Consider the following 26,892-nt stretch of genomic DNA (forward strand, 5'->3'; position numbering starts at 1 on the left):
CCTTAAGGGCTTTCATCTTGGGAGGCGACAACCGATACGGAGGAGTATGAACAGGTACATTATCAGTTTCTGCAATTTTATATTCCAAAACATTGGTAACCCCTAATTTATCGGTAAACACATCAGGAAATTTATCACAAAGATTTCTAAGTTGGTTGGCTTGATCCTCAGGTAAATGACCAAAGTCGAATGCTTTGGGTTCACTCATGTTCTCAGTGACAATACTGTCGTGATAAGGAAGAATAGGAGAACGACTAACTGGAACTTGTAAAGATTCAAAATCATACCTGTTTTACCAATAAAATTTGCACCCAGAATGAAAGGACAAGATAAATCCTTCACCACTAGCACGGGCATTTTCCATGTGAAATTACGGATTCTAATTTTGACATTCAGACTTCCAATCACATTCAATAAATTAGAGTTAGCCGTATGGCAGGTTAAAGACACAGGTTTTAAAGAAGCGAACTTACAAACAGATTTTACAGAGTTACACAAATTTGAGGCTACTACCAGAATCAACTAAAGCACAAACAGGTTCATTGTTCACTTCTAGGCATATGTAAGGTTAATTTACATGGAGGAATAGCAGAAATACCACAAGATTGTGGGAAGTTGACACTTGGGTCAAATACAAGTTTATCATCAACTACAGGATCGGTTAAGTCGTCATCTAACTGACAGCGATACCAGACAAAACATGAAGGTACACTATGAGGTTTGGCACAAGAATTGGCGGTTAGTCATTGGCATTGCCATTAGCAGAATGCTCAGAACCGGAAGAATTGCGAGGACACTGTCTAGAAAAAATATCTGTTTGACCCACAGTATCTGCAAGAATTAGTGGAGGAAGGAACTCTACTCACATTAGGATTTGAATTGCCTAAGGGCTCAATCTTAGGACGATTCCTTTGGAAATTTTGAAGTTGACCACCCATGGCAGGTTTTGAATTGCCTATTGAATTTTGAATTGTCTTAGGACAATTCTACTGGAAATGATCAGTGGAGCCACAATTGAAGCATGCACGCAAATTGCTTGGCTTGGATGGAGAAGAAATGGCACTGGTGACCTGAGAAGACATGCTCATAGGAGGAGGAGCTAACGCAATGCGTAGCTGGTCTGCATACCTAATGCCTTCAGCAGAAACAGTGATAGCTTCCAACTGAGCGAACGTAGCGGGTCGTGGTGACAGAGCAAGATACGACCGATAATTTGGTGCAAGACCCTCAACAATGCTAGCAACCATTTGAGACTCAGAATAGTTTAGCATAAAAATCCTGGCATTGAACTTAATGTCCTGAATATATTCAGACAATGTTTCATTCAAATGCTGTAAACAAAAATAGTGCTTTTGCACCAAGGAAGAGAAAGCACGGGAAGGGATAAAGAACTCAAGCACATGCGCATGAAATTGGTCAACTGTCCACTTTTCAGAAATGGCTCTTATGACATGCTCAGAAAGAGCTCCAGATACATGTGGATATAAAACTTGGAAGAAATTATCCCTACTGAAAGCATATACTATACATTGATCTTTAAATTCAACCAAGAAACGTAGAAATGTAATAATCTCTTCGATTGAATTAGCGGTGAACTTAGATACGCCCTTAAATAGAGCAGTTAACGGGTGAGGTAAATGAGCAAACATTTGAGAAACCACAGGCATAGTAGGTACCTGAACAGGACTGGATTGATTAAGAGAAGGCATCACAGTTGTATAGAAATCTTAACGCCCCTGGGAAAGGGTGAGAGTACTAAAAGTGAGGTTAGGGCTGCAGCTAGTTTGCATCGAAATCAGCACAGATATTCAAATGTGCGAAACATTTTTGCACATTTGTGACACCACCAAAGCATTTGCTACAGGTGACACTTGGACATGGGGATATATTTGTACAATAGGAAGAGAAACAACTTGGGTCGCAACCGAAGGTTGAGATAAAGACACAGTAGAATTAACAGTTCCCAAAGGAACGGTAGACATACCAACTTGTGTAAAAGAACCATCACTGGCATTATTCATGGGCGGAGAGGCACTTGTAAATATAACAGGAGAAGATTGGAGGGGAACATTATCACAAGTTACCATATTACTAAATTGTGAAGCAGTAGATACCGAGATAGTGTCACTGTTACAAGTTTCAGATGGAGCAGACACATCAGCTACAGAACTGGAGCTAGACAACACATTGCTTTCTAGCAAACCTACAATTTTATCGAAAATACTGGAAAATTTTGATAACAACAGCTCACATTCCTGTCACTCATTTATAGATAAATTAAGAGTTAGCAAGTCGCGAATCCTGTCCACGTAATGCTGGACTTGGGCTTTCACACGTGTTAACTGAGCATTAGACGGTTTAGAGGAACAAAAGGACAAAAGAATAGCTTTGAATTTGGTAAATTTATCTTTAACAAAGGTCAAAGATGCACACACTTCGTCTGTTGATAGGTTGGGAACGGCTATTGTAACGTTAAGCGATTGCTTAAATAAGCTCGCGTCATCCCTACCCCTTCCTGTCGAATTCAATTTACGAATACTGAGTTTGTAAACTAATTCCTCCTTCCTCAAATGGAATGGAACAGCGACCACAGGAGACATGTTAACAAGAAATTACATTAGGAGAAGATACCAGGTTATTTTTTAGGTTAGACAAGAGTTATTGCTTTCGCATCTCTTTCTTCTACAACCACGATCTGCTACCAGATGTAACCCTCGCCCTTTTACAGAAGATAGCACATAATACAAGGTACATATAAAACAAGTAATGATTTAATAATCCAAAATAACAAACCTGAAAGAATAACGTCAGCCGATGATACACCCGGAAAAACATTTTAAATTTCTACCACACGTGGCAACGCAGGATAACCAACATGACAACTAGGGAAAGGATGTATGGGAAGCAGGCCCGGAAACCCTACAGAGGACGAGATCTTACGTGATGTTGTAGGGAAAGAAACGTGAGAACATTAACACTTTTGTCTGACTTTACTCAACATATAGAATCTAAACAAGGTATAAAGAACACCAATTAAAAGGATAACATAATCAATTAAGAAAAAGGTTAAATCGAACCACGAGGTTCCTATCGGTGGTTTTCCGTGGTTTCCCATTTTCACACCAGGCAAATGCTGGCGCTATACCTTAATTAAGGCCATGGCCGCTTCCTTCCCACTCCTAGCCCTTCCCTGTCCCATCGTCGCCATAAGACCCATCTGTGTCAGTGCGACGTAAAGCAACTAGCAAAAAAAAAAAGAAGGTTCAGTATCAGTGTGATATAACAAGTGCCAATAATGAGAATATGCAAGTTGTGTTGATAGACAGAGACAGTGAAAGGTATTTTTCTACATACATATATATGCTTTGTAATTAATGTTCATTGGGCTGAATACAGATGGTAGCTTGGTCCTCGCTTTTTGTTTCCCATTGTTTTTGTTGTTGTTGGATAATTGTGGAAAGACTTACTGTGATCATTGAACCACTTCTTATTCCAGAGCAAGCAGGATTCCGTAAAGGAAAAAGTTGTACTTCACAGGTCCTCCATCTGACACAGTGTATCGAAGATAGATATGAAAATCATAAAATCACAGGGGTGGCTTTTATCGACTTATCTGTTGCATATGATACAGTTAATCATCGTATACTGTTGCGCAAATTATACAACATGACAAAAGATTACAAGATGACTCAAGTAATTTGCAGTCTTCTCCAAAATCGTAGGTTCTTTGTTGAATTTCAGGATCAGAAAAGTCGATGGAGGAAGCAAAAGAATGGTCTGCCACAAGGCAGTGTTCTCGCCCCTATGCTCTTTAATATCTATACGAATGACCAACCTCTTCCAATTGGCACCAGAAGCTTCATATATGCGGATGATCGAGCTATTGCTACTCAAGCAAACTGCTTTGAGGTTGTAGAAGAAAAGTTATCAGAGGCTCTTTCTGAACTATCCTACTACTACAGAGGAAATCAATTGAAGCCAAACCCATCTAAAACTCAGGATGTGCCTTCCATTTAAAGAACAGACAGGCGTCAAGGAAATTGCAGGTAGTATGGGAAGATACTCAACTAGATCACTGCCCAACACCTAAATATCTAGGTGTAACACTGGATCGTGCTCTCACCTACAAACAACACTGCATGAACATCAAGCAGAAAGTGTCGGCTAGAAACAACATCCTTCGCAAGTTGTCTGGAACCAATTGGGGTACACATCCAAAGACGTTGAGAACTACAGCCCTGGCTCTGTGTTACTCCGCTGCAGAGTACGCTTGCCCCGTTTGGTACAGATCAAGTCATGCTAAACAAGTTGACATTTCTCTAAATGAAACATGTCGACTCATTACTGGCTGCTTAAGACCAACTCCACGAGATAGAATCTCCTGTTTGGCTGGAATCGCCCCACCAGATATAAGAAGAGAAGTTGCATCCATGTGCACACCCATTGAATGGATATGAACCTGCCCACCGAAGATTGAGGTCTAGGAGGAGTTTCCTGAATACAACCGAAGATTTAAACGAATCTGCTCAATCCACAAGGTTGAGATTATGGAGAACTAGAAATCCTCAACTTGCTGATTGGATGCTACCAATTGAACATCTCCCCCCAGGACACGAGGAACATTGGTCTACGTGGAAATCGTTGAACAGGCTTCGCACTGGGGTTGGTAGATCAAGAACCAATATGGTAAAGTGGGGCTTTCCTGGCACATCCAGGCAATGCGAATGCGGTGAAGACCAAACCACAGCCCATTTCATGAACTGTAGTAAGTGTCCTTTAAGTTGCACAATAGAGGACTTGATGGCTGCAACACCTAATGCCCGTGATTTGGCAAAATTCTGGGCAGACACTATTTGATATGTATGTCATTAAGTACCATTATGCTATGCAAAATGTATGCTTCTGATACGAATAAATAAATTGAGTCTTCCAGCAGTGTTTTGTGAGTGTATTTTGTGTATATTTTGGTGTTTTGATGAGGTGCTCATGCACAGATGTTATTCAGAATGTAGTTAATTATTTTAGAATTGGTGGTGTTATTGATGAACCTAGGTGCAGTTCCTACCTATTTAGTCATTTTCAGAAGGTTAGGTAAGGCCTGAAGCAGATGTACCAGTACGCATCTTTATGTACATGCCCTGGAAGAGAGAATTGTCATGCTCTATTGAAATTTGAGGGATCCATTCTGGTGAACTCTGGTGCCCATACTACGGGCATTTTGATTAATTACTTTTATTAATTTAATTTCAATTATTTTATTAATTTAATCAGTTACTTATTTCTATATAATAATATTGCAATTGACGCCCAAGCATGAGGCGATTATGTACCGGTATTTTATTTTATTCATATTTTATTTTTTGATCGTATTTCATTGGCACCCACAAGTGGGGCAATGTTTATTTAATTATTATTATTATTGTTATTATTTACATATATTATAATTGGCACTCTGCATGGGGCAATGGTTGTTAATTATTATTATTTACATTTATTACAATTGGTGCCCTGTGCAGAGCAATGGTTATTATTATTATTATTATTATTATTATTATTATTATTATTATTATTATTTACATATATTACAATTGGTACTCTGTGTTGGGCAATGGTTATTAATTATTATTATGTACATAGATTTCAACCGAAACTACTGTAGTATCAAGTATATATGTAACTTAATTTATTTTAGGTTACAATAAATAGTATTGAATAGGTGGAAACCTTTTAGCTTTTGTTTTACTAATAAGTTTTTGGTAACGAGGTATGTTTTCAAATCATTGCAACATGCAATCAAGGGAATTTGTTTAGGTATATGAACTCAACTATTATTTTTCTCCTCATCAGTACACTCTTTTCTGTCCACAGAATGCACTTTCATCATCCTGGACAAAGTGACTTTGAACGAGACAGGCGATGAAGTTAGTAAGTTGACCAGGAATGACAAGTTTAATAACGAATGGGCCAACGACATAGCCCTCAGAACATGATCTCCTATTACAGGTGCTATGATTGGCGACACCAACCTGTTCATGCTGCCCGATGAAGACTCTCTCAACACGGCTGAAGCAGAGATCATGATCGCTGAGATGAGTGCCCGCAGGAAACGTCGGGGCTGGGAAGCCATGTTACTCATGTTACGATATGGTGAGTTTTCTCTCAAGTTGTATTCCACAGAGCTTATATCGTCAGGTGGTGTAAGGGTGAAACGAGTTATGGAACATAACTTAATAAAATTAACATGGTAACAGTATTTTTTTTTTTTTGCTAGTTGTTTTATGCCGCACCGACACAGATAGGTCTTACGGCGACAATGGGACAGGATAGGGCTAGGAGTGGGAAGGAAGCGGCCGTGGCCTTAATTAAGGTAGAGCCCCAGCATTTGCCTGGTGTGAAAATGGGAAACCACGGAAAACCATTTTCAAGGCTGCCGACAGTGGGGTACGAACCCGTAACAGTATTAATTATTGCATAACGAATATGTTGTGTCCCAATAAGACTAAGTTTAGGACTACACAACAGATATGAATTTATTACAAAAATGACAAGTATATATACACTTGTGATAAAATATAGTCTTTGATGATTGTAGAAAATAACTGTATATAGATGACATCTGAACCAAAAGGAAATACACTCAGTAACTGTCTTGATATTTATAATGTGTACTTAGAACCTGGGAAGATTGTGTCAAGAAATTGTGAGTCCGTCTTGACACTACTCTGCTGTGTGAGAAGAGTTTAAGTTCTGACAACTTCACACAAGTAAGATGAAGTCTTGAGAAGCACGAAAGAGTCTCTGATAATGTCCTAGCCAAGTCCTTAGCAATGTCCTATGAAGGTCCCTACACCCCATGGTACCCGTATTGATCGTTGCGTTCTCGAAACTCAGGGTTCGGCAGCTGGTGGCGGAGTGGTTTCTCTCGGCAAGAGTCTCCCTTTATATACAGCTGCAGTGTTGACGTAGCTGCTGACTCACAAGCTGAGCCGTCTTCGGATGGATCAGCCTGGTGTGTTCTGGAAGGAATCCACGCAGCACGGCATTCAAACAGGCACCACAAGGGAAATCATTCAGTGTCATGGACAAGGCCTCAACCCATTTGCATCCCCCTGTGGGTGGGGGCGGTAGAATAACACTCACGGTATCCCCTATTGTTCTAAGTTGCGATTTTATTTGACGTAAATAAATATCACACGAGAACACGTTCACTTCCTTATACAAATTACTTTATTTACACTGTACGTCACAACACACAATTTTACACAGTAGCAAATGATGCTATATACAACATCCAATAGCGGAGTACCCTGAAGTCGATTCTGACAAGTACAGATATCAACAACACTGACGCGCGCACTATAACATACTCTCTCTTGCATTCCCCGCCTCACTCACTCACTCGAGTCCAATGTTCTGACTCCACCTCGGAGCCCAACAGTCACTCCCAGTCCATCACTTAACTGAGTCCCAAGAACCAAAATCTGCGAACTTAGAACTGAGAACTGCCTTCACTGACTGACAGCTCGATATTTATACTACTCGACCAACCATCTAGAATGATTGACTTCTAGAAGAGTTCTTACAACACTCTAATGAAACACACTCGAAACATCGATCGACCAGCTAGTCGAATGGGTACTCGAATGTTCTTTTGATATTTAAAAATGTACATGGAAATATCTACAACATTCGTAATGTCTCTACATGTATCTGGATAATAAAACCTTACTGTAAGTTTTCAAAACCCTTGAGATATACCAAATATATTACAATAAGTCTAATATACAAACATTATGGAATTTTGTACAGTTTTCGACTCTATAGATTTTTAGGTTATACAATACATATTTGAGGTTATACAATTTTACACTACATATTTACAGAGAAACCATATACTAGTCATGTTTAACACTTAATTAAAGATAATTTAGCATTAAATAAACTATAATTAAAATATATTAACCATACTAATTGAAGGTTTTACACCAATTACGATGTCGTACCTACAACACCCCTGCCTGTCGTAAGAGGCAACTAAAAGGGGCCCCAGGGTCTCTAAACTTTGGAGCGTGGGTTGGCGACCACAGGGCCCTTAGCTGAACCCTGGCATTGCTTCTACTTACTTGTGCCAGGCTCCTCACTTTCATCTATCCTATCCAACCTCCCTTGGTCACCTTTTGTTTTTTTCCGACTCCGATGCTGTTAGGTTTGTGAGGGCTAGTCTTTCATTTTCACGCCCTTTGTGGCCTTTGTCTTTCTTTGGTTGATACCTTCATTTTTTGAAGTGTCGGATCCCTTCTAGTTTTTTTTTTTTTTTCTCTGATTAGTGTTATATAGAGGATGGTTGCCTAGTTGTACTTCCTCTTAAAACAGTAATCACCACCACCACCACAATTCATTCGCATATTGATTTTCTGGTCCTTCGCATGCCAACGATTAGTATTTAATTTATGTAAATCACAGTTCATGAGAACTTTAATTTATTAGTTATTATAGTTTTCTTATGCAAACTTTAATTTGGAAAAATTAAAATCCACATCCTGTTTCTAGTCATTCGACTGGGTCAGGAAAGGAATGAATGAAGGCCCCATCTAGCCACAAGGATTGGAATTGTGTCGCTGCCTAAGCCTGTCGCACTCCTCTGGGGCAATGATTAATGGCTGATAGATGAAATGATACTAGAGGGTGTTGCTAGAATGAAAGAAGACAGGGAAAACTGGAGTAACCTGAGGAAAACCTGGTCCGCCACCGATTTGTCTGGCGCAAATCTCACATGGAGTGACTGGGATTTGAACCACGGAACCTAGCGGTGAGAGATTGGTGCATTGCCACTTGAGCCACGGAGGCACGCAAACTTTAATCTCTGAAATGAAAAAATCATAAATCTTGTATTTGGATATTTTGGTATTTCAGTAGTTTTCATTTTTCATCTCTTTATTGCTTTTAGCACCCGGCATTTCAACATTAGACACATCACTATCACAATCAGAATTTTCTGATTCGCTGTCACTTTTCTTGGATCCGCCACTGTTACTGTCACCACTGACACTAAATAATTCTTCAAAATCTGAAATTTCTGATTCACTTTCATTATCACTTCTCTTCAGAATATCCGATATATCACCGCTAGCTGACAGCTGCCTGACAATGTGCCATGTTACTCACCTTGGATAGGGACAGACACAACGTGGAGTAACTCTTCAAGATTGATTATAATGCTAACTGTTCGAGGTAATCAAACACAATTACCATTGCAAGAAAGAGCAACTCTTCTTCTTTTCAATGGTATGTAACGTATGAGTTCCATCTCTTGATGAACGTCTGAAATACGTGCTCAAATATACTCATGCTCGGCTTCACGGCTGTGAGCCGTCAATCTACGTCTTTTCATGGTATTATAATGTGAACTGTTCAAGATAATCAAACGCAATTACCATGGTGTGAAAGAGTAACTCTTCTTCTTTCTAGCGGTGTATAACATGATAGATACTTCTCTTGATGAACGTCTGAAATACGCGCTGACCGGGCGAGCTGGCCATGCGGTTAGAGTCGCGCAGCTGTGAGCTTGCATCCGGGAGATAGCGGGTTCGAATTCCACTGTCGGCAGCCCTGAAGATGGTTTTCTGTGGTTTCCCATTTTCACACCAGGCTGTACCTCAGTTATGGCCACAGCCGCTTCGTGTCCACTCCTAGGCCTTCCCTATCCCATCGTCGATGTAAGACCTATCTCTGTCGGTGCAACATAGAGCACATAGCAAAAAAAAAAAAAAAGAAAAAGAAAATCGTGCTGAAAGCAACTCATGCTCGGCTCCACGGCTACTTTACGTCCCGTGAATGATTTAAAACATTGTTATATTTAAGATCCTGTCTTTGTGTTTATCCTATTGTGTGTTCCTTTTGTTGTTCCTCTCCTCTATATATACATGCGACTTGATATAAAGGACTTACTGTAAGAGTACAAAACTACCGTATTTCTCCGAATCTAAGATGACCCTGAATGTAAGACAACCCCCACTTTTTCCTTTAAAATTATGAGGCTCAAAAAGTGCTTTTTGAAATCATATGAATGGTTTCTTGTACAGTATGCATTTTTAGACTATCTTTGTCTTTACGCTAATGCAGAATGGCTGCACAATTATTATTCATTTCCGCGTGTTTAATAACTAGGGCTCGGATGTTTAGGAAAAGTCATATTTTTTCTTTGTCTCTATTTTCTTGTGCGATTGGATTTCGGTGCAAATCAGGTTATTATCGTTACAATTAAGTGATTTTCATTTGTCATATAAATGCATATTTTGGCTATTTTTTGCCATAAGGTCATATTTTGAGCTATTTTAGTAGAAACATCATATTTCGGCGGTTTGACAACAGCTGTAAGTGTGCAAAATCATCTTCAGCTTACCGAATGCCAACTAGTGTTCACAAAACTGCTCCTAAGTATCACGCTGTTGATACAAGTGGAATACCCTTTGTATACAATGAAGGTCATAGACCTCACCCTAACCAACCCGCTGTACTCGGCAACCCGGTCTCCCAGGTAGAGACAGAAATAATCCAGAAAATCCCGTCCCAGCAGTGAGCTAATTACTTCTGGTAATTGCTCACTTGTCTTTGTTTAGATATTAGAACCTCAACCTCCTTTCACCTACACAGGCATCAGTTGACAGTAAATCGTATCCTAGCACATATTCCAGTATGCCTAAGGAAATGTATTCTACTAGTGTTAAGTTATGGAGCTTTGTTAAGGAATTTGGAGAAGAATATTTCTGTACAGGCGGTTTAGTTCTATTTTGCAAATTGTGTGAAGTGAAAGTCATGGCTGAAAAAACGTTTTTATGTGCAACAACACTGTAACATGACAAAACACAGCAGCAATGTCAAACGACAACATGTCGATAAGAAGAGGCAGCAATTGATATTTGATAAGGCTGTTACATCTTCAGCGATGGACAGATGTTTGTATTTTTCAAAGGAACTTTGTGAGATGATGATGTCTGCAAACATTCCTCTAAACAAGGAGAATAACCCCATTTCGAGAATTTCCTGGAGAAACACACTAAAAAATCTGTTCCTACAGACTCAACACTGAGAAAAAACTATTTATCACGTTGCTATGAAGATACCTGAATGATCGAATACGACACAGTGCAGCAGACAATAAGATTTAGATATCTATTGATGAGACGACGGACACTGCAGGTAGATATATAGGGCATGCAATTATTGGAACACTCCGTGCTGATCGCACTGGGGATATTTTTCTACTAACCTCAGCAGTTTTAGAGAGAGCAAATCATTCAATGATTGCAATTCTTTTTGACAATGCTCTAAAAGTTTTGTGGAAGGATGAAATTAATCGGGAAAACGTTCTTCTCTTTGTTACTGATGCTGCTCCATACATGGTGAAAGCTGTTGTAGGCCTCAAGCTGTTTTATCCAAGAATGATTCGCGTCACTTGCCTTGCACATGCTCTGCGTAGGGAGGCAGAAGAAATTCGTGGACATTTTCCTGAATTCGATAAATTAATATCTAACATCCAAAAAATATCTTTGAAAGCACCACTGCGGGTTGCAACTTTCGAGGAGTTAGCACCTTCGATACCACTCCCTCCACAGCAAGTTCTTACTAGGTGGGGGACGTGGCTCGACGCTGCCGCGTATTATTGTGAAAATTACTCCACTATCAAAAACATTGTTAACAGCTTCAACAAAGATGATGCCTCTTCTATCAAGATTGCGCTGGAATTGTTTTCCAACAGTTCGTCAGAAAGTCTAGCATATATTAAGTCAAACTTTGGAATTATATCGAGTGCAATTACTTGTTTAAAATCTGTTGGCTTAGAAATTCATGCAAGTATTCACATTGTGAGAAGCGTTGAACTTTCAGTACAGCAATCATATGGAATAGTTGGTGACAGTGTAAAACGGAAACTTCAAAATGATGGTTTTCACCATGTGTGCAAAATAAATTATTTTCTTAGAGGAGAGTACACTTCAAGAAGAGTGCATACTCAACAGCAGTGATTTAACATTATTTAAATATGCACCAATAACGTCTTGTGAAGGAGTAAGGTGCTTCTCTTCATACAATAATGTTTTAAGTGATAATCGGAGGTCTTTTGCGCCTGATGCTTTGAAGATGAATCTTGTCATACACTTCAATTCCACCTGCGGAGAAAAATGAGAAAGGTATATGATTTTGCACTATAAGCTCTGATGCCCTACCATAGTGTATTGAAAGACATCTACTTAATTCGTTTCTTGGTGCTCAATTTAAATTTTTACGCATTTGAATAATGTTAATGATATCTGGGCTTAAACGTTCCAAAATATATTTTTTTAAATAGATCAATTTCTAGTTTTCTCATATTTCAAACCACCAATGCAGGGTGCAAACATGTTTTGACTTTTAAAATGTTGTGTGATCTGATGATCTTAACGGTACTTTATAGGTATGAATTCACAAAAGTTTGATAAGTGAACAAGGATAATAGACTGTCAATAATTGCTGCACATGTATATTTAGAAAACTAATATTAAAGTAAGAATAAAGAATTTAGTTAACAAATATGTGAAAACCTACAACCTGTTTTCCAGTCATTGACCGGGTCGGGGATGTAATGAATGAAAGATATATAGGCTATTATTACAATGGGGTCGCCACTCCCAAGGTGATTTATTAATGAGTGATAAATGCTATGAAATGATAATGGAGAATGTTGATGGAATGAAAGATGACAGGGAAACCGGAGTACCCGGAGAAAAACCTGTCCCGCCCCGCTTTTTCCAGCACAAATCTCACATGGAGTGACCGGGATTTGAACCACGGTATCTAGCGGTGAGAGGCCGACGCGCTGCCGTCTGAGCCACAGAGGCTACCTTTAACAAATATGTATCAGAGGAAATGCAGTTTCGATTTATAATTTATTTTAAAATGGCCATATTTTGATTAATCATTTTCGGGTCATATTTAGTAAATTTTATGTCATATTTCGTCACTTTTGAGGTCATATTTCGACATTTCTGAGTTCATATTTGTTTGCTTATTTGGGCTATTTTTACATCTTAAACATCCGAGCCCTATTAATAACCATCAACTTAAAATAAGAATCGTAATATCTACGAGAACCTGTTGAAAATTTGCCAGCAATTACTGTTCCACATATCTTTACAACATGACGATCCATCACAAAAATATTCCTGCTGCCTGCTAAGTGTCAGGTACAGTAGATGTGTTATAACTCTTCCACTAATTAGCCGTGGCCTTTATAAGAATTCAAAGGCTTGCATGTTTTGATGCCATTCTGCAAATTTGAGAAGAGTTTTTGTAAAGGCAAATCTAGGGACTTACCGAGTGAGTTGGCCGTGCGGTTAGGGTCCTGTAGCTGTGAGCTTGCATCCGGGAGATAGTGGGTTCGAACCCCACTGTCGGCAGCCCTGAAGATGGTTTTCCGTGGTTTCCCATTTTCACACCAGGCAAATACTGGGGCTGTACCTTAATTAAGGCCATGGCCACTTCCTTCCCACTCCTAGGCCTTTCCTATCCCATCGTCGCCATAAAACCTATTTGTGTCGGTGCGATGTAAAACAAATAGCAAAAAAATACAGGGACTTTTTTACCTGTTTAGGTGATTGTCGCCCACACTGTGAGCCTGTCTCCCGCCAAGTAGAATGTCATTCTCTCTTCACTATTTCCCCAGAATTAGTGATGTTACACAGAGACACTGTACAATCAGTTGCCGTGGGTAGCAATAGAGCTTATAGGCCTAATAAAGATGCGGACGTTAAAGGTCGAGTTTTCTGTGCGCGGGGGTGAGGAAAGTATCTGTGGTAGCTGCCAGTGGTGTTTTACCAGTTGGGTTACGAATGCAAGACAACCCTTGATTTTTCACATAAGATTCTGAGGGGAAAAAACATTGTTTTGGATTTGGAAAAATATGGTAATTAATTTATTAATACTGCAAATATTATTTTGAAAATTAAATATTTTGTAGGGATTGAAATATGACATAAATAAATATGCAAGTTTCTATCTTTTGTTTTTACAATTTTTATACTTCACTGTTTTCACATTACAGTCTAAAGAAACTAGACCATTTGGAGTGCTTTCTGGGACACAAAAGCATTGTGACGATTCAATTACATCAGCGGATGTCACATTTGATGCTCAGTGGGCTGAGTTCACTGTCTGTCTTGGTCATGTCATTTCATGTACTGTAATTATTTATAAGATCGAGTTTCAAAAATTATTGTTTTGCGGAAGAAATAATAACAGGAATAATATTCTCCTCCACCTCCTCCTCCGCCTTTCCCCTTATCCAGCTCCTGCCAGTTCAGGGCATTTGTAGCACTTCTCTACCTTCCTCTTTCCTTCCACCATTCCTCTTCCGTCATTTTGTCTCATTCCAGGCTTCTTCTTCTTCTTCTTCTTCTTCTTCTTCTTCTTCTTCTTCTTCTTCTTGTACCATATCCTCAATGGATGACGGCTGTCATCAGGACGATATGAATCTTGTTCTCAGCAACTCGGAAAAGAGTGGAAGTACTGAGCCCATACCATTCTCATAGATAGATTCCGTAGCCAGTTATTCTCCTCCTTCCCCTACTTCTCCTTCCAATTTTATCTTGTAAGAAGCTGAAGGAGTCTGTATTTATCATTTCAAATGCTATGTCCAACGTACTCAAGTTTCTTCTTTTTGATGTTGTGCATGACCTCTAGCTCTTTGTTCAGGGGTTAGAGTACTTCAGTGTAACGTATTCTATCGTTTTGTTGTTTGAGTCATCAGTCCATAGACTGGTTTGATGCACCCTATCCTGTGCTAACCTTTTCATTTCTATGTAACTATTACATCCTACATCTGCTCTAATCTGCTTGTCATATTCATACCTTGGTCTACCCTTACCGTTCTTACCACCTACACTTCCTTCAAAAACCAACTGAACAAATCCTGGGTGTCTTAAGATGTGTCCTATCATTCTATCTCTTCTTCTCGTCAAATTTAGCCAAATCGATCTCCTCTCACCAATTCGATTCAGTATCTCTTCATTCGTGATTCGATCTATGCATCTCACCTTCAGCATTCTCCTGTAACACCACATTTCAAAAGCTTCTATTCTCTTTCTTTCTGAGCTAGTTATCATCCATGTTTCACTTCCATACAATGCCACGCTACACACAAAAGTCTTCAAAAACATCTTTCTAATTCCGATATCAGTGTTTGAAGTGAGCAAATTTCTTTTCTTAAGAAAGCTCTTCCTTGCTTGTGCTAGTCTGCATTTTATGTCCTCCTTACTTCTGCCATCGTTAGTTATTTTACTACCCAGGTAACAATATTCATCTACTTCCTTTAAGACTTCATTTCCTAATCTAATATTTCCTAATCTAATATTTCCTACATCACCTGCCTTCGTTCGACTGCACTCCATTACCTTTGTTTTGGACTTATTTATTTTCATCTTGTACTCCTTACTCAAGACTTCATCCATACCATTCAGCAACTTCTCGAGATCTTCTGCAGTCTCAGATAAAATAACAATATCATCGGCAAATCTCAAGGTGATATAGATGTTGATTCCCATAGGGAATCTGAAATATTTGTCCTGAATGAGCAAATTTATAATACCAATATAAATGGTCCATTATTGGACATTATTTCAGATTCCCTATGGGAATCAACATCTATATCATCTGATGGCCAAGCAGGCATCAATTTTTAGTGATGAGACAAAGTCTCTTAGTGCATTGGCACTGCCGGTGGCTCCAATTAGCCTACGCAGTGGCCTCCACGGTATGCACTAGCCAGCGTATTGGTAAGTGTGCTAGGTACCAACTGATGAGCCCACCCCAGCACATGAGGGCGAAACGCTGGCAACCAAGAATGAGCTAGCTGGAAAATTTATAATGTCCAATAACGGACCATTTATATTGGTATTATAAATTTGCTCATTCAGGACAAATATTTCAGATTCCCTATGGGAATCAACATCTATATCATCTGATGGCCAAGCAGGCATCAATTTTTAGTGATGAGACAAAGTCTCTTAGTGCATTGGCACTGCCGGTGGCTCCAATTAGCCTACGCAGTGGCCTCCACGGTATGCACTAGCCAGCGTATTGGTAAGTGTGCTAGGTACCAACTGATGAGCCCACCCTAGCACATGAGGGCGAAACGCTGGCAACCAAGAATGAGCTAGCTGGAAAATTTATAATGTCCAATAACGGACCATTTATATTGGTATTATAAATTTGCTCATTCAGGACAAATATTTCAGATTCCCTATGGGAATCAACATCTATATCATCTGATGGCCAAGCAGGCATCAATTTTTAGTGATGAGACAAAGTCTCTTAGTGCATTGGCACTGCCGGTGGCTCCAATTAGCCTACGCAGTGGCCTCCACGGTATGCACTAGCCAGCGTATTGGTAAGTGTGCTAGGTACCAACTGATGAGCCCACCCTAGCACATGAGGGCGAAACGCTGGCAACCAAGAATGAGCTAGCTGGAAAATTTATAATGTCCAATAACGGACCATTTATATTGGTATTATAAATTTGCTCATTCAGGACAAATATTTCAGATTCCCTATGGGAATCAACATCTATATCATCTGATGGCCAAGCAGGCATCAATTTTTAGTGATGAGACAAAGTCTCTTAGTGCATTGGCACTGCCGGTGGCTCCAATTAGCCTACGCAGTGGCCTCCACGGTATGCACTAGCCAGCGTATTGGTAAGTGTGCTAGGTACCAACTGATGAGCCCACCCTAGCACATGAGGGCGAAACGCTGGCAACCAAGAATGAGCTAGCTGGAAAATTTATAATGTCCAATAACGGACCATTTATATTGGTATTATAAATTTGCTCATTCAGGACAAATATTTCAGATTCCCTATGGGAATCAACATCTATATCATCTGATGGCCAAGCAGGCATCAATTTTTAGTGATGAGACAAAGTCTCTTAGTGCATTGGCACTGCCGGTGGCTCCAATTAGCCTACGCAGTGGCCTCCACGGTATGCACTAGCCAGCGTATTGGTAAGTGTGCTAGGTACCAACTGATGAGCCCACCCTAGCACATGAGGGCGAAACGCTGGCAACCAAGAATGAGCTAGCTGGAAAATTTATAATGTCCAATAACGGACCATTTATATTGGTATTATAAATTTGCTCATTCAGGACAAATATTTCAGATTCCCTATGGGAATCAACATCTATATCATCTGATGGCCAAGCAGGCATCAATTTTTAGTGATGAGACAAAGTCTCTTAGTGCATTGGCACTGCCGGTGGCTCCAATTAGCCTACGCAGTGGCCTCCACGGTATGCACTAGCCAGCGTATTGGTAAGTGTGCTAGGTACCAACTGATGAGCCCACCCTAGCACATGAGGGCGAAACGCTGGCAACCAAGAATGAGCTAGCTGGAAAATTTATAATGTCCAATAACGGACCATTTATATTGGTATTATAAATTTGCTCATTCAGGACAAATATTTCAGATTCCCTATGGGAATCAACATCTATATCATCTGATGGCCAAGCAGGCATCAATTTTTAGTGATGAGACAAAGTCTCTTAGTGCATTGGCACTGCCGGTGGCTCCAATTAGCCTACGCAGTGGCCTCCACGGTATGCACTAGCCAGCGTATTGGTAAGTGTGCTAGGTACCAACTGATGAGCCCACCCTAGCACATGAGGGCGAAACGCTGGCAACCAAGAATGAGCTAGCTGGAAAATTTATAATGTCCAATAACGGACCATTTATATTGGTATTATAAATTTGCTCATTCAGGACAAATATTTCAGATTCCCTATGGGAATCAACATCTATATCATCTGATGGCCAAGCAGGCATCAATTTTTAGTGATGAGACAAAGTCTCTTAGTGCATTGGCACTGCCGGTGGCTCCAATTAGCCTACGCAGTGGCCTCCACGGTATGCACTAGCCAGCGTATTGGTAAGTGTGCTAGGTACCAACTGATGAGCCCACCCTAGCACATGAGGGCGAAACGCTGGCAACCAAGAATGAGCTAGCTGGAAAATTTATAATGTCCAATAACGGACCATTTATATTGGTATTATAAATTTGCTCATTCAGGACAAATATTTCAGATTCCCTATGGGAATCAACATCTATATCATCTGATGGCCAAGCAGGCATCAATTTTTAGTGATGAGACAAAGTCTCTTAGTGCATTGGCACTGCCGGTGGCTCCAATTAGCCTACGCAGTGGCCTCCACGGTATGCACTAGCCAGCGTATTGGTAAGTGTGCTAGGTACCAACTGATGAGCCCACCCTAGCACATGAGGGCGAAACGCTGGCAACCAAGAATGAGCTAGCTGGAAAATTTATAATGTCCAATAACGGACCATTTATATTGGTATTATAAATTTGCTCATTCAGGACAAATATTTCAGATTCCCTATGGGAATCAACATCTATATCATCTGATGGCCAAGCAGGCATCAATTTTTAGTGATGAGACAAAGTCTCTTAGTGCATTGGCACTGCCGGTGGCTCCAATTAGCCTACGCAGTGGCCTCCACGGTATGCACTAGCCAGCGTATTGGTAAGTGTGCTAGGTACCAACTGATGAGCCCACCCTAGCACATGAGGGCGAAACGCTGGCAACCAAGAATGAGCTAGCTGGAAAATTTATAATGTCCAATAACGGACCATTTATATTGGTATTATAAATTTGCTCATTCAGGACAAATATTTCAGATTCCCTATGGGAATCAACATCTATATCATCTGATGGCCAAGCAGGCATCAATTTTTAGTGATGAGACAAAGTCTCTTAGTGCATTGGCACTGCCGGTGGCTCCAATTAGCCTACGCAGTGGCCTCCACGGTATGCACTAGCCAGCGTATTGGTAAGTGTGCTAGGTACCAACTGATGAGCCCACCCTAGCACATGAGGGCGAAACGCTGGCAACCAAGAATGAGCTAGCTGGAAAATTTATAATGTCCAATAACGGACAATTTATATTGGTATTATAAATTTGCTCATTCAGGACAAATATTTCAGATTCCCTATGGGAATCAACATCTATATCATCTGATGGCCAAGCAGGCATCAATTTTTAGTGATGAGACAAAGTCTCTTAGTGCATTGGCACTGCCGGTGGCTCCAATTAGCCTACGCAGTGGCCTCCACGGTATGCACTAGCCAGCGTATTGGTAAGTGTGCTAGGTACCAACTGATGAGCCCACCCTAGCACATGAGGGCGAAACGCTGGCAACCAAGAATGAGCTAGCTGGAAAATTTATAATGTCCAATAACGGACCATTTATAGTGGTATTATAAATTTGCTCATTCAGGACAAATATTTCAGATTCCCTATGGGAATCAACATCTATATCATCTGATGGCCAAGCAGGCATCAATTTTTAGTGATGAGACAAAGTCTCTTAGTGCATTGGCACTGCCGGTGGCTCCAATTAGCCTACGCAGTGGCCTCCACGGTATGCACTAGCCAGCGTATTGGTAAGTGTGCTAGGTACCAACTGATGAGCCCACCCTAGCACATGAGGGCAAAACGCTGGCAACCAAGAATGAGCTAGCTGGAAAATTTATAATGTCCAATAACGGACCATTTATATTGGTATTATAAATTTGCTCATTCAGGACAAATATTTCAGATTCCCTATGGGAATCAACATCTATATCATCTGATGGCCAAGCAGGCATCAATTTTTAGTGATGAGACAAAGTCTCTTAGTGCATTGGCACTGCCGGTGGCTCCAATTAGCCTACGCAGTGGCCTCCACGGTATGCACTAGCCAGCGTATTGGTAAGTGTGCTAGGTACCAACTGATGAGCCCACCCTAGCACATGAGGGCGAAACGCTGGCAACCAAGAATGAGCTAGCTGGAAAATTTATAATGTCCAATAACGGACCATTTATATTGGTATTATAAATCTCAAGGTTTCGATTTCTTCTCCTTGGATTGTGATTCCCTTTCCAAATTTCTCTTTGATTTCCTTTGCCTGTTCTATGTAAACATTCAAAAGGAGAGGGGACAAACAGCAGCCTTGCCTCACTCCTTTCTGGTTTGCTGCTTCTTTTTCAAAGCCCTCGATTCTTATCACTGCAGACTGATTTTTATACAGATTGTAGATAATTCTTCGTTCTCGGTATCTGATCCCTATCATCTTCAGAATCATAAATAGCTTGGTCCAGTCAACATTATCGAATGCTTTTTCTAGATCTACGGATGCCATGTACGTGGGCTTGTCCTTGATTCGATCCTCTAAGATCAGATGTAAAGTCAGGATTGCTTCACGTGTTCCTCCATTTCTTCTGAAGCCAAATTGATCCTCTCCCAACTCAGCTTCGACTTGTTTTTCCATTCTTCTATAAATAATACGTGTTAAAATTTTGCAGGCATGAGATACTAAACTAATGGTGCGGTAGTTTTCACACCTGTCAGCACCGGCTTTCTATCAACCCATGATATTGTGAGCAGATGTCAGTAGCACCACATCTCAAAGAAACACTGTTGGTGGTGTTTTCCATCAGGGTCCAAGTCTCGGCACCATAAAAAAAGACAGATAATACATAACACCGAAGTAAATGGAGACAGAGATTGATCTTAAAGTCCCTGTTACAGAGAAGTTAGCTCATTCTCTTGAATGCAATCCTTGCCTGTTTAATCTGGGACCTAATTTCAACAGGATTGTTCCATCTATGATGAAGTACGCTGTCGAGATACTTAAAGTGTTGGACTTGCTCCAGTGATGTGCCAGCTACTGTCAAGTCAACAGGTTGAACGACATGTTTGCTTATGACCATTACTTCGGTCTTTTTTGTGTTTAAACGCAGATATGCTGCAGCACTGTATTCAACCACACAGTTGAGTAATGTCTGCAGATTTTCAGCAGTTGTTGCAAGAAGAGAAGTATCATCTGCATATCACAGATTATTTATTGTGATCCCGTTAACAATGTTGCCCTCCTGTTTTCCTTCTAGTGTTTCAGAAAATACCCTTTCAAAGTATATATTGAAGAGGAGTGGAGATAGAACACAGCCTTGCCTCACTCCTTGCTTTATTTCAATAGCACAGGTGTTTGTGCTGTCGCCGGGCTGAGTGGCTCAGACGGTTGAGGCACAGGCTTTCTGACCCCAACTTGGCAGGTTCGATCCTGGCTCAGTCCGGTGGTATTTGAAGGTGCTCAAATACGTCAGCTTCGTGTCGGTAGATTTACTGGCACGTAAAAGAACTCCTGCGGGACTAAATTCCGGCACCTCGGCGTCTCCGAAGACCGAAAAAGTAGTTAGTGGGACGTAAAGCAAATAGCATTATTATTATTATTATTATTATTATTATTATTATTATTATTATTTGTTTGTGCTGTCAATGTTAACTGATGTGGTCTGATTCCGATACAGGTAGGCAATAATTCGGATATCTTTACCATCCATGCCGATATCATGTAGAATATGCACCAATGTTTCATGTTTCACATGGTCGAAAGCTTTGTCATAATCAGTAAAACAAGCATATACTTCTACAGACATATCTGTGCATCTTTGTACCAAAACCTGCATCCCCAGCAATGCCTCTCTGGTACCAAATCCATTATGGAAACCAAACTGGGTGCTACCTATGTAAGATTCACATTTGCTGTATATTCTTGCATGTATTACTTTTAGGAAGATTTTGAGAATATGGCTCATTAGGCTTATGACTCTGCAATCTTCATGAGATTTAGCCATTGCTTTCTTTGGAATAGGGATGAAAGTTGATGTCAACCAGTCAGAAGGGATTGATCCATTGGTGTATACCAGATTGAATACCTCTATCAGGATATCTACTGATTGGTCTTCTTGGAGAATTTTAAAAATTTCTACAGGTATACCATCAGGTCCAGGTGCTTTTCTGTTTTTGCAGCTCTTGAGGGCATTTTCTACTTCCTGACGAGTTGTTAATGGTCCTTCATCTGTATCACAAACAAAAAGACATGGTCCCCTATTATCATGGAAAAGATGCTCCGTGGCTAAATAGTTAGTGTGCTGGCCTTTGGTCCAGAGAGTCCTGGGTTCGATTCCTGGCAGGGTCGGGGATTTTAACCTTAATTGGTTAATTCCAATGGCTCGGGGGCTGGGTGTGTGTGGTGTATTCAGCATTAGAAATCATCCTAGGTAGGGCCCTCATCTTCACAGACATGCAGGTCGCCTAATAGGCCATCTACGAGAAAAAAGACCCGCACCAAGCCTCTCCGGAGGCCATATGCCATTATTATTATTATGGAAAAAATCAGTCACCAGTGGTGAATTTTCCATACATGCAATTGATTTGTACATCCCTTGTATATTCAACAAAAAATAAATATTCCTTGTTCATTATTTTAATGGAACTTATTTATATAAAATTCAAACGCACACTCAGAAATGGATGAAACGAGCTTGGCTGGCTAGTGACTGCAACTCATTGCCAAACTACTCCAGAGATGGCGTCACGCGCGTTAGATCCTTGTTGGTTGTTGATCTCCTTCGTGGAATTGGAATATGGAACAAACAGCCACATTCGTCAAGAGGGTGGAATCTTGTAAGTTATCGTGTATGACCGGGATTTATCTTCTATTTCGTGAAATGCTGAAGTTCTTGCCTGTGAGTGATTCTTTTCTTGTGCTATAAATGATGATATATGACAAATGTGTGTTTTAGTAATATAAATGATTGAGTTTCGTGTGCTTGTAGTGTGAATATTAAACGAAGAAAATGCGGGAATGATGCGATTTTAAAATGACATCACACCGATCAGAGAGTAGTTCAGCAGGCATGGATGTAAGAGCGCCAGGGTCATGTGTTTCCACCGCGCAATCCAAATTGAACTCTAACCATTTTGTAATCGAATGATTATTAAGAGAACCATTTAGTATACTTTCTTTTATGGAGATAAGCAGAATTATAAATGAAGGATAACCATGTCCAACTTTGAATGTAACTACACAAATTAGTCATGTGTTTGTCATTTCAACAGAAATATTTATGAAACAGATCATTGGATTAGTGGATGAGAGATCTTAAATAAACCTTTTTGTTGGCCTTGTTTGTTGTTTCCTGTAAAAAAATGTGTTTGGAATGACGTTTGAAATTTTTTCGGTTACATCCCCTAAACCAGAAGTCATGAATTGCCACTGTCAGTCACATAGACTTTCCAGCTATAAGGTTTCTCACACTCTGATAGAATGCTTTGCCCTGTTGCACGCATTTTGCTAATCTCCATGTCCAGCCTTGTATTCTGCATCAATTCACTCCCTGAGTATTTGAAACTCTCCACAATTTCAAGGCTATGACCACCATTTTCACATTGCCTTTCCCGTGTCTTTCTCCTCTTGATATCACCATGGTCTTGCTTTTCTTTGCGCTGATTTACATACCATACTTTACAATTTTCTCGTTCAGTGCATTAAGCAACGGGAATAAGTAGGTCTAAAATATGATACTGTATTTTGGTACCAATTTTCATTGGCTTTTCTTATATCAACTTGGAGTAGGTCTTTTTGAGAGAGCGTGCCTCTTGTGAAATGAGAGGTGACTGTGCTAGACTCAACACAATAACAATAACTGCAGACAGTTGAAACCTGTTGTTCGCACACACAAACTCCTTCTCTAGACACCCCCACCAACATCCTGGCAAAGCCCCGCCTCAGAATGATTACTAACAGCAGTGGTACATTCAAATTCCCATTTGTATTTGATCCGCCTTCGTACATCTCTGTTTGTTGTTTGACTTGTCGTTATTGTCAGTCATCTCTCAAGTGGTCCATCTTTTATTTCAGGCTGTCAACAGCTGGGCATTGAGAAGTACTGTGCCAAGATAGGATTTGACAACAAGAAGAGCTTGTCTATGTTCACCAAAATGGGCTTCCATGAGGTAAGTCATCACACTACAGTGTTTGTCGACATGTCACCCTCCCCTGGCTTCTAAAGCATAACTTGCAGTTGAGATATACCGTATTTATGAATGTATAGGCCGCAATTTTATTACTAAAAATAGGTAGGTAAAAGTGTGATGCGGCTTGTACTTGGAATTTTAAAATTGAATACGGTAAACCCCCTTTAGTTTAGAACACCTTACTTGTATAAAATATTAGTATCTACATATCTTACAGCCTATTGCATCCAAACGTGACTAAAATAGTTTAAGGTACCTATTCATCATCACTTGACACTTTATCACTGTCTCTGTTACTGCCGCTGTCGGATAATGTGCCCCACACTGTGTCGTCTTCATTCCCATCCATTGTGCTGGAAATTGACATGGTTTTTAACACATTGCACACTGGCATATTTGTAACCTGTTAACTGCTGTATACTGAGCATTTTAGCCATACTTTGAGACTTTATAATTTCAACACTTGTTGAGATAAATGAATTATTCTTGTTGTATTTTAAACTATAAATATCTGTCTCAGCACTGATCTCATTTAATTTTTTTAATTTTTTGCACCAGAATATGGAAGGGGGCCAAAATATTTATAACGTTTTTAAAACTTTTTTTTTCTCTTTAAATTTCAATTCATGTTTGTAATAATTTTTTCATATTTACATTTAACATTTTTACATTAGTACATTATTACTATGCTTATATGAGAGAAAAAAGGATGTTATTTGTCAAGATTAATATTTTCTTACAGTCCCAATTAACAAAATTTTGACTTCGTGTGATAAAGTTCAAAACATTTAGGTAAACAGAGAGGTCTATTGCAGCTTTCACAATACCATCGCGTCTCTTTCCTAGATCGTTTTCCAGTCTCTTTTAGTGAAGTTTCTGAGCACACTTTGCACACTCTTGTAGGTCTTGCCATGTTCTGTTGATGGTATTTTCGTTGGAAAATGGCGAGCTGCGAGATGGTTGATAGAAGATGATGGCGACGGCAGATCTTTCTGAAATTCCTCTCCTCCTTTCTCTGCAAATGCAGCTGAAAGATCCTTCATGTAGTCATTCAGATGACAAATCTTATTGTTATCTATCGATTTCTTGTACAGAATGAAGGAATCGACCACTGCCACAGTGAAGAGATGAAATGAATAGTAAGCTAGTAGCTGTATCATTATTTTTCCATATAAGCTAGTAGCTGGTCGTTGTAATCCATACCACGTTTGTTTTCATTGTAATCTAAGACAACGTCTGGCTTAACTTTTTCTGTTGAACCAAATCTAGATTTTACCTTGACTGTCGAGGTCGAAACACATCACGCGTATCCCTCTCCTTCAAACAAAACAAGTGATCACTTCTATGGAATGGAAATTCTCCTTTCTTCAGTGGGAAATTCATGAGATCTTTTGGAAGCCCCCTTCTATTTTTCATTACGGTAACCACCGCAAAGGTTTTTTTCTTTCCATAGCTCATAAAATAACGCCAGGCTTGTGTAAAATCCATCCATATAGATGCCATGACGTTGCCCTAATAGATTGCCGCAAAGTTCATGATCCAATGTTGTGATGGAATTGTCCTCGTTTCCAGCCCTACCCGAGTACATTTTTATGTTTATTACATAACCGGATTTGACATCAGCAACCATGTAAAATTTGATCCCGTATTTATGCAGTTTGTTTTTGATATACACGCGAAACGAAATTCTGCCTCGAAATGGACACAGGCCTTCATCAATTATCAAGTTACGTTCTGGGTAGAATGAAGTTCAGCATTTTGCAACTAAAATATCGTAAAATGGGCGTATTTTATGCAATGGATCATGACCAGGCTTATTTCTGGGTACAAAAGTGTCATTATTGTTTATGTGCAGCATATTTAGAATTTGAAAGAATCGATCCCTGCTCAGTAACTTCCTAGAGAAAGAGGTTTGAATTACGGGATGATTACTCCAGTAATCACTTAGTTTTGGCAATTTCACAATACACATATGAAGCACTATGCCAAAAAATAATACAGTTCAAATAATTTTACTGTGGTCCACTTATTCCAGGTAGAACTCGGCTTCATTGTTCCAGCTCGTCACATTTCTGCAATACTCACAGCAGCATATCTGTTAGTTTCAGTTTTTATAGATTTTATTACGTCAAATGCCTCCATTATGGAAGAACTGAGCATCACAAAAAGTTTATCTTCCCGCTTTAGTGAGAGTTACCTCCAGTTCCTGGGACACATTTTGAGGAGAGAAGGAGACAATTTAGAAAAGACCATTCTGCAAGGCAAAATTGAAGGCACCAGACCAAAAGGCAGAACAACAAGTAGATGGTTAGACCACGCAAAGATCACCGGTCTACCTCTTCACAATATCTTAAGAAGAGCTGAAGACTGCTCAGGATGGATAAACCTCGTTAAGGATGCAGTTACTAATGAAGTGAAAAAATGAGGTCACGACGCTTTAAGCGTAAGGAATTGCATGTTTTTATCTGTATTGAACTGAGATCACAATTAAATTAGCATATAGCGGTGAAAAGGTGGAACCTGCCATATGCTAATTTAATTGTGGTCATGACGCATAGCAATGAGTAAACCGATTGATTATGGTTACGTCTGCACCGAAAAACACAGAAAAGCAATCGAACACAGAACTCTAACTATTTATATTAGCGTTCACACCACTACGTCCTTGAAAATCGGGAAGAGATTGTTTGCTATATTCCTCCGTCCAGTTGTAAGCAGGTGCATACTGTCGCCTCGGAGGGCGAAATGGCCTAACGAACTGCTCAGCAAAATCCCGAACCTCATAATCATTATCTTCATTACCTGAAAAATAACAAGTACCGTATACCAAAATATATCAAAACCGTAATTCGGAATTCAGTTACAAGCTAGCTGATGAACAGAATATATGCCACTGGCAGATTTCTGTTTATATTTTGATATTGTTGTTATAATTGTGTATGTATCTTTACCTGAATAACTGACGGATCCTTCATCATCATCAT

The 26,892-nt window shown here is 39.8% G+C and overlaps 1 protein-coding gene across 3 annotated transcripts in view; it reads left to right on the forward strand.

Annotated features, from left to right (window-relative positions):
• Window positions 1-26,892, forward strand: part of Mnat9 (microtubule-associated Nat9) — a 62,890-nt gene that overhangs the window by 23,090 nt on the left and 12,908 nt on the right. For all 3 annotated transcript variants that reach the window (XM_067136054.2, XM_067136053.2, XM_067136055.2), the window contains 3 exons: window positions 5,869-5,925; window positions 6,004-6,147; window positions 23,793-23,887. In XM_067136054.2, coding sequence (XP_066992155.2) covers window positions 5,869-5,925; window positions 6,004-6,147; window positions 23,793-23,887 — 296 coding nt within the window. The remainder of the gene's footprint in view (window positions 1-5,868; window positions 5,926-6,003; window positions 6,148-23,792; window positions 23,888-26,892) is intronic.

This window comes from Anabrus simplex, chromosome 1, assembly GCF_040414725.1.
Source record: "Anabrus simplex isolate iqAnaSimp1 chromosome 1, ASM4041472v1, whole genome shotgun sequence".
Lineage (NCBI taxonomy): Eukaryota > Metazoa > Arthropoda > Insecta > Orthoptera > Tettigoniidae > Anabrus > Anabrus simplex.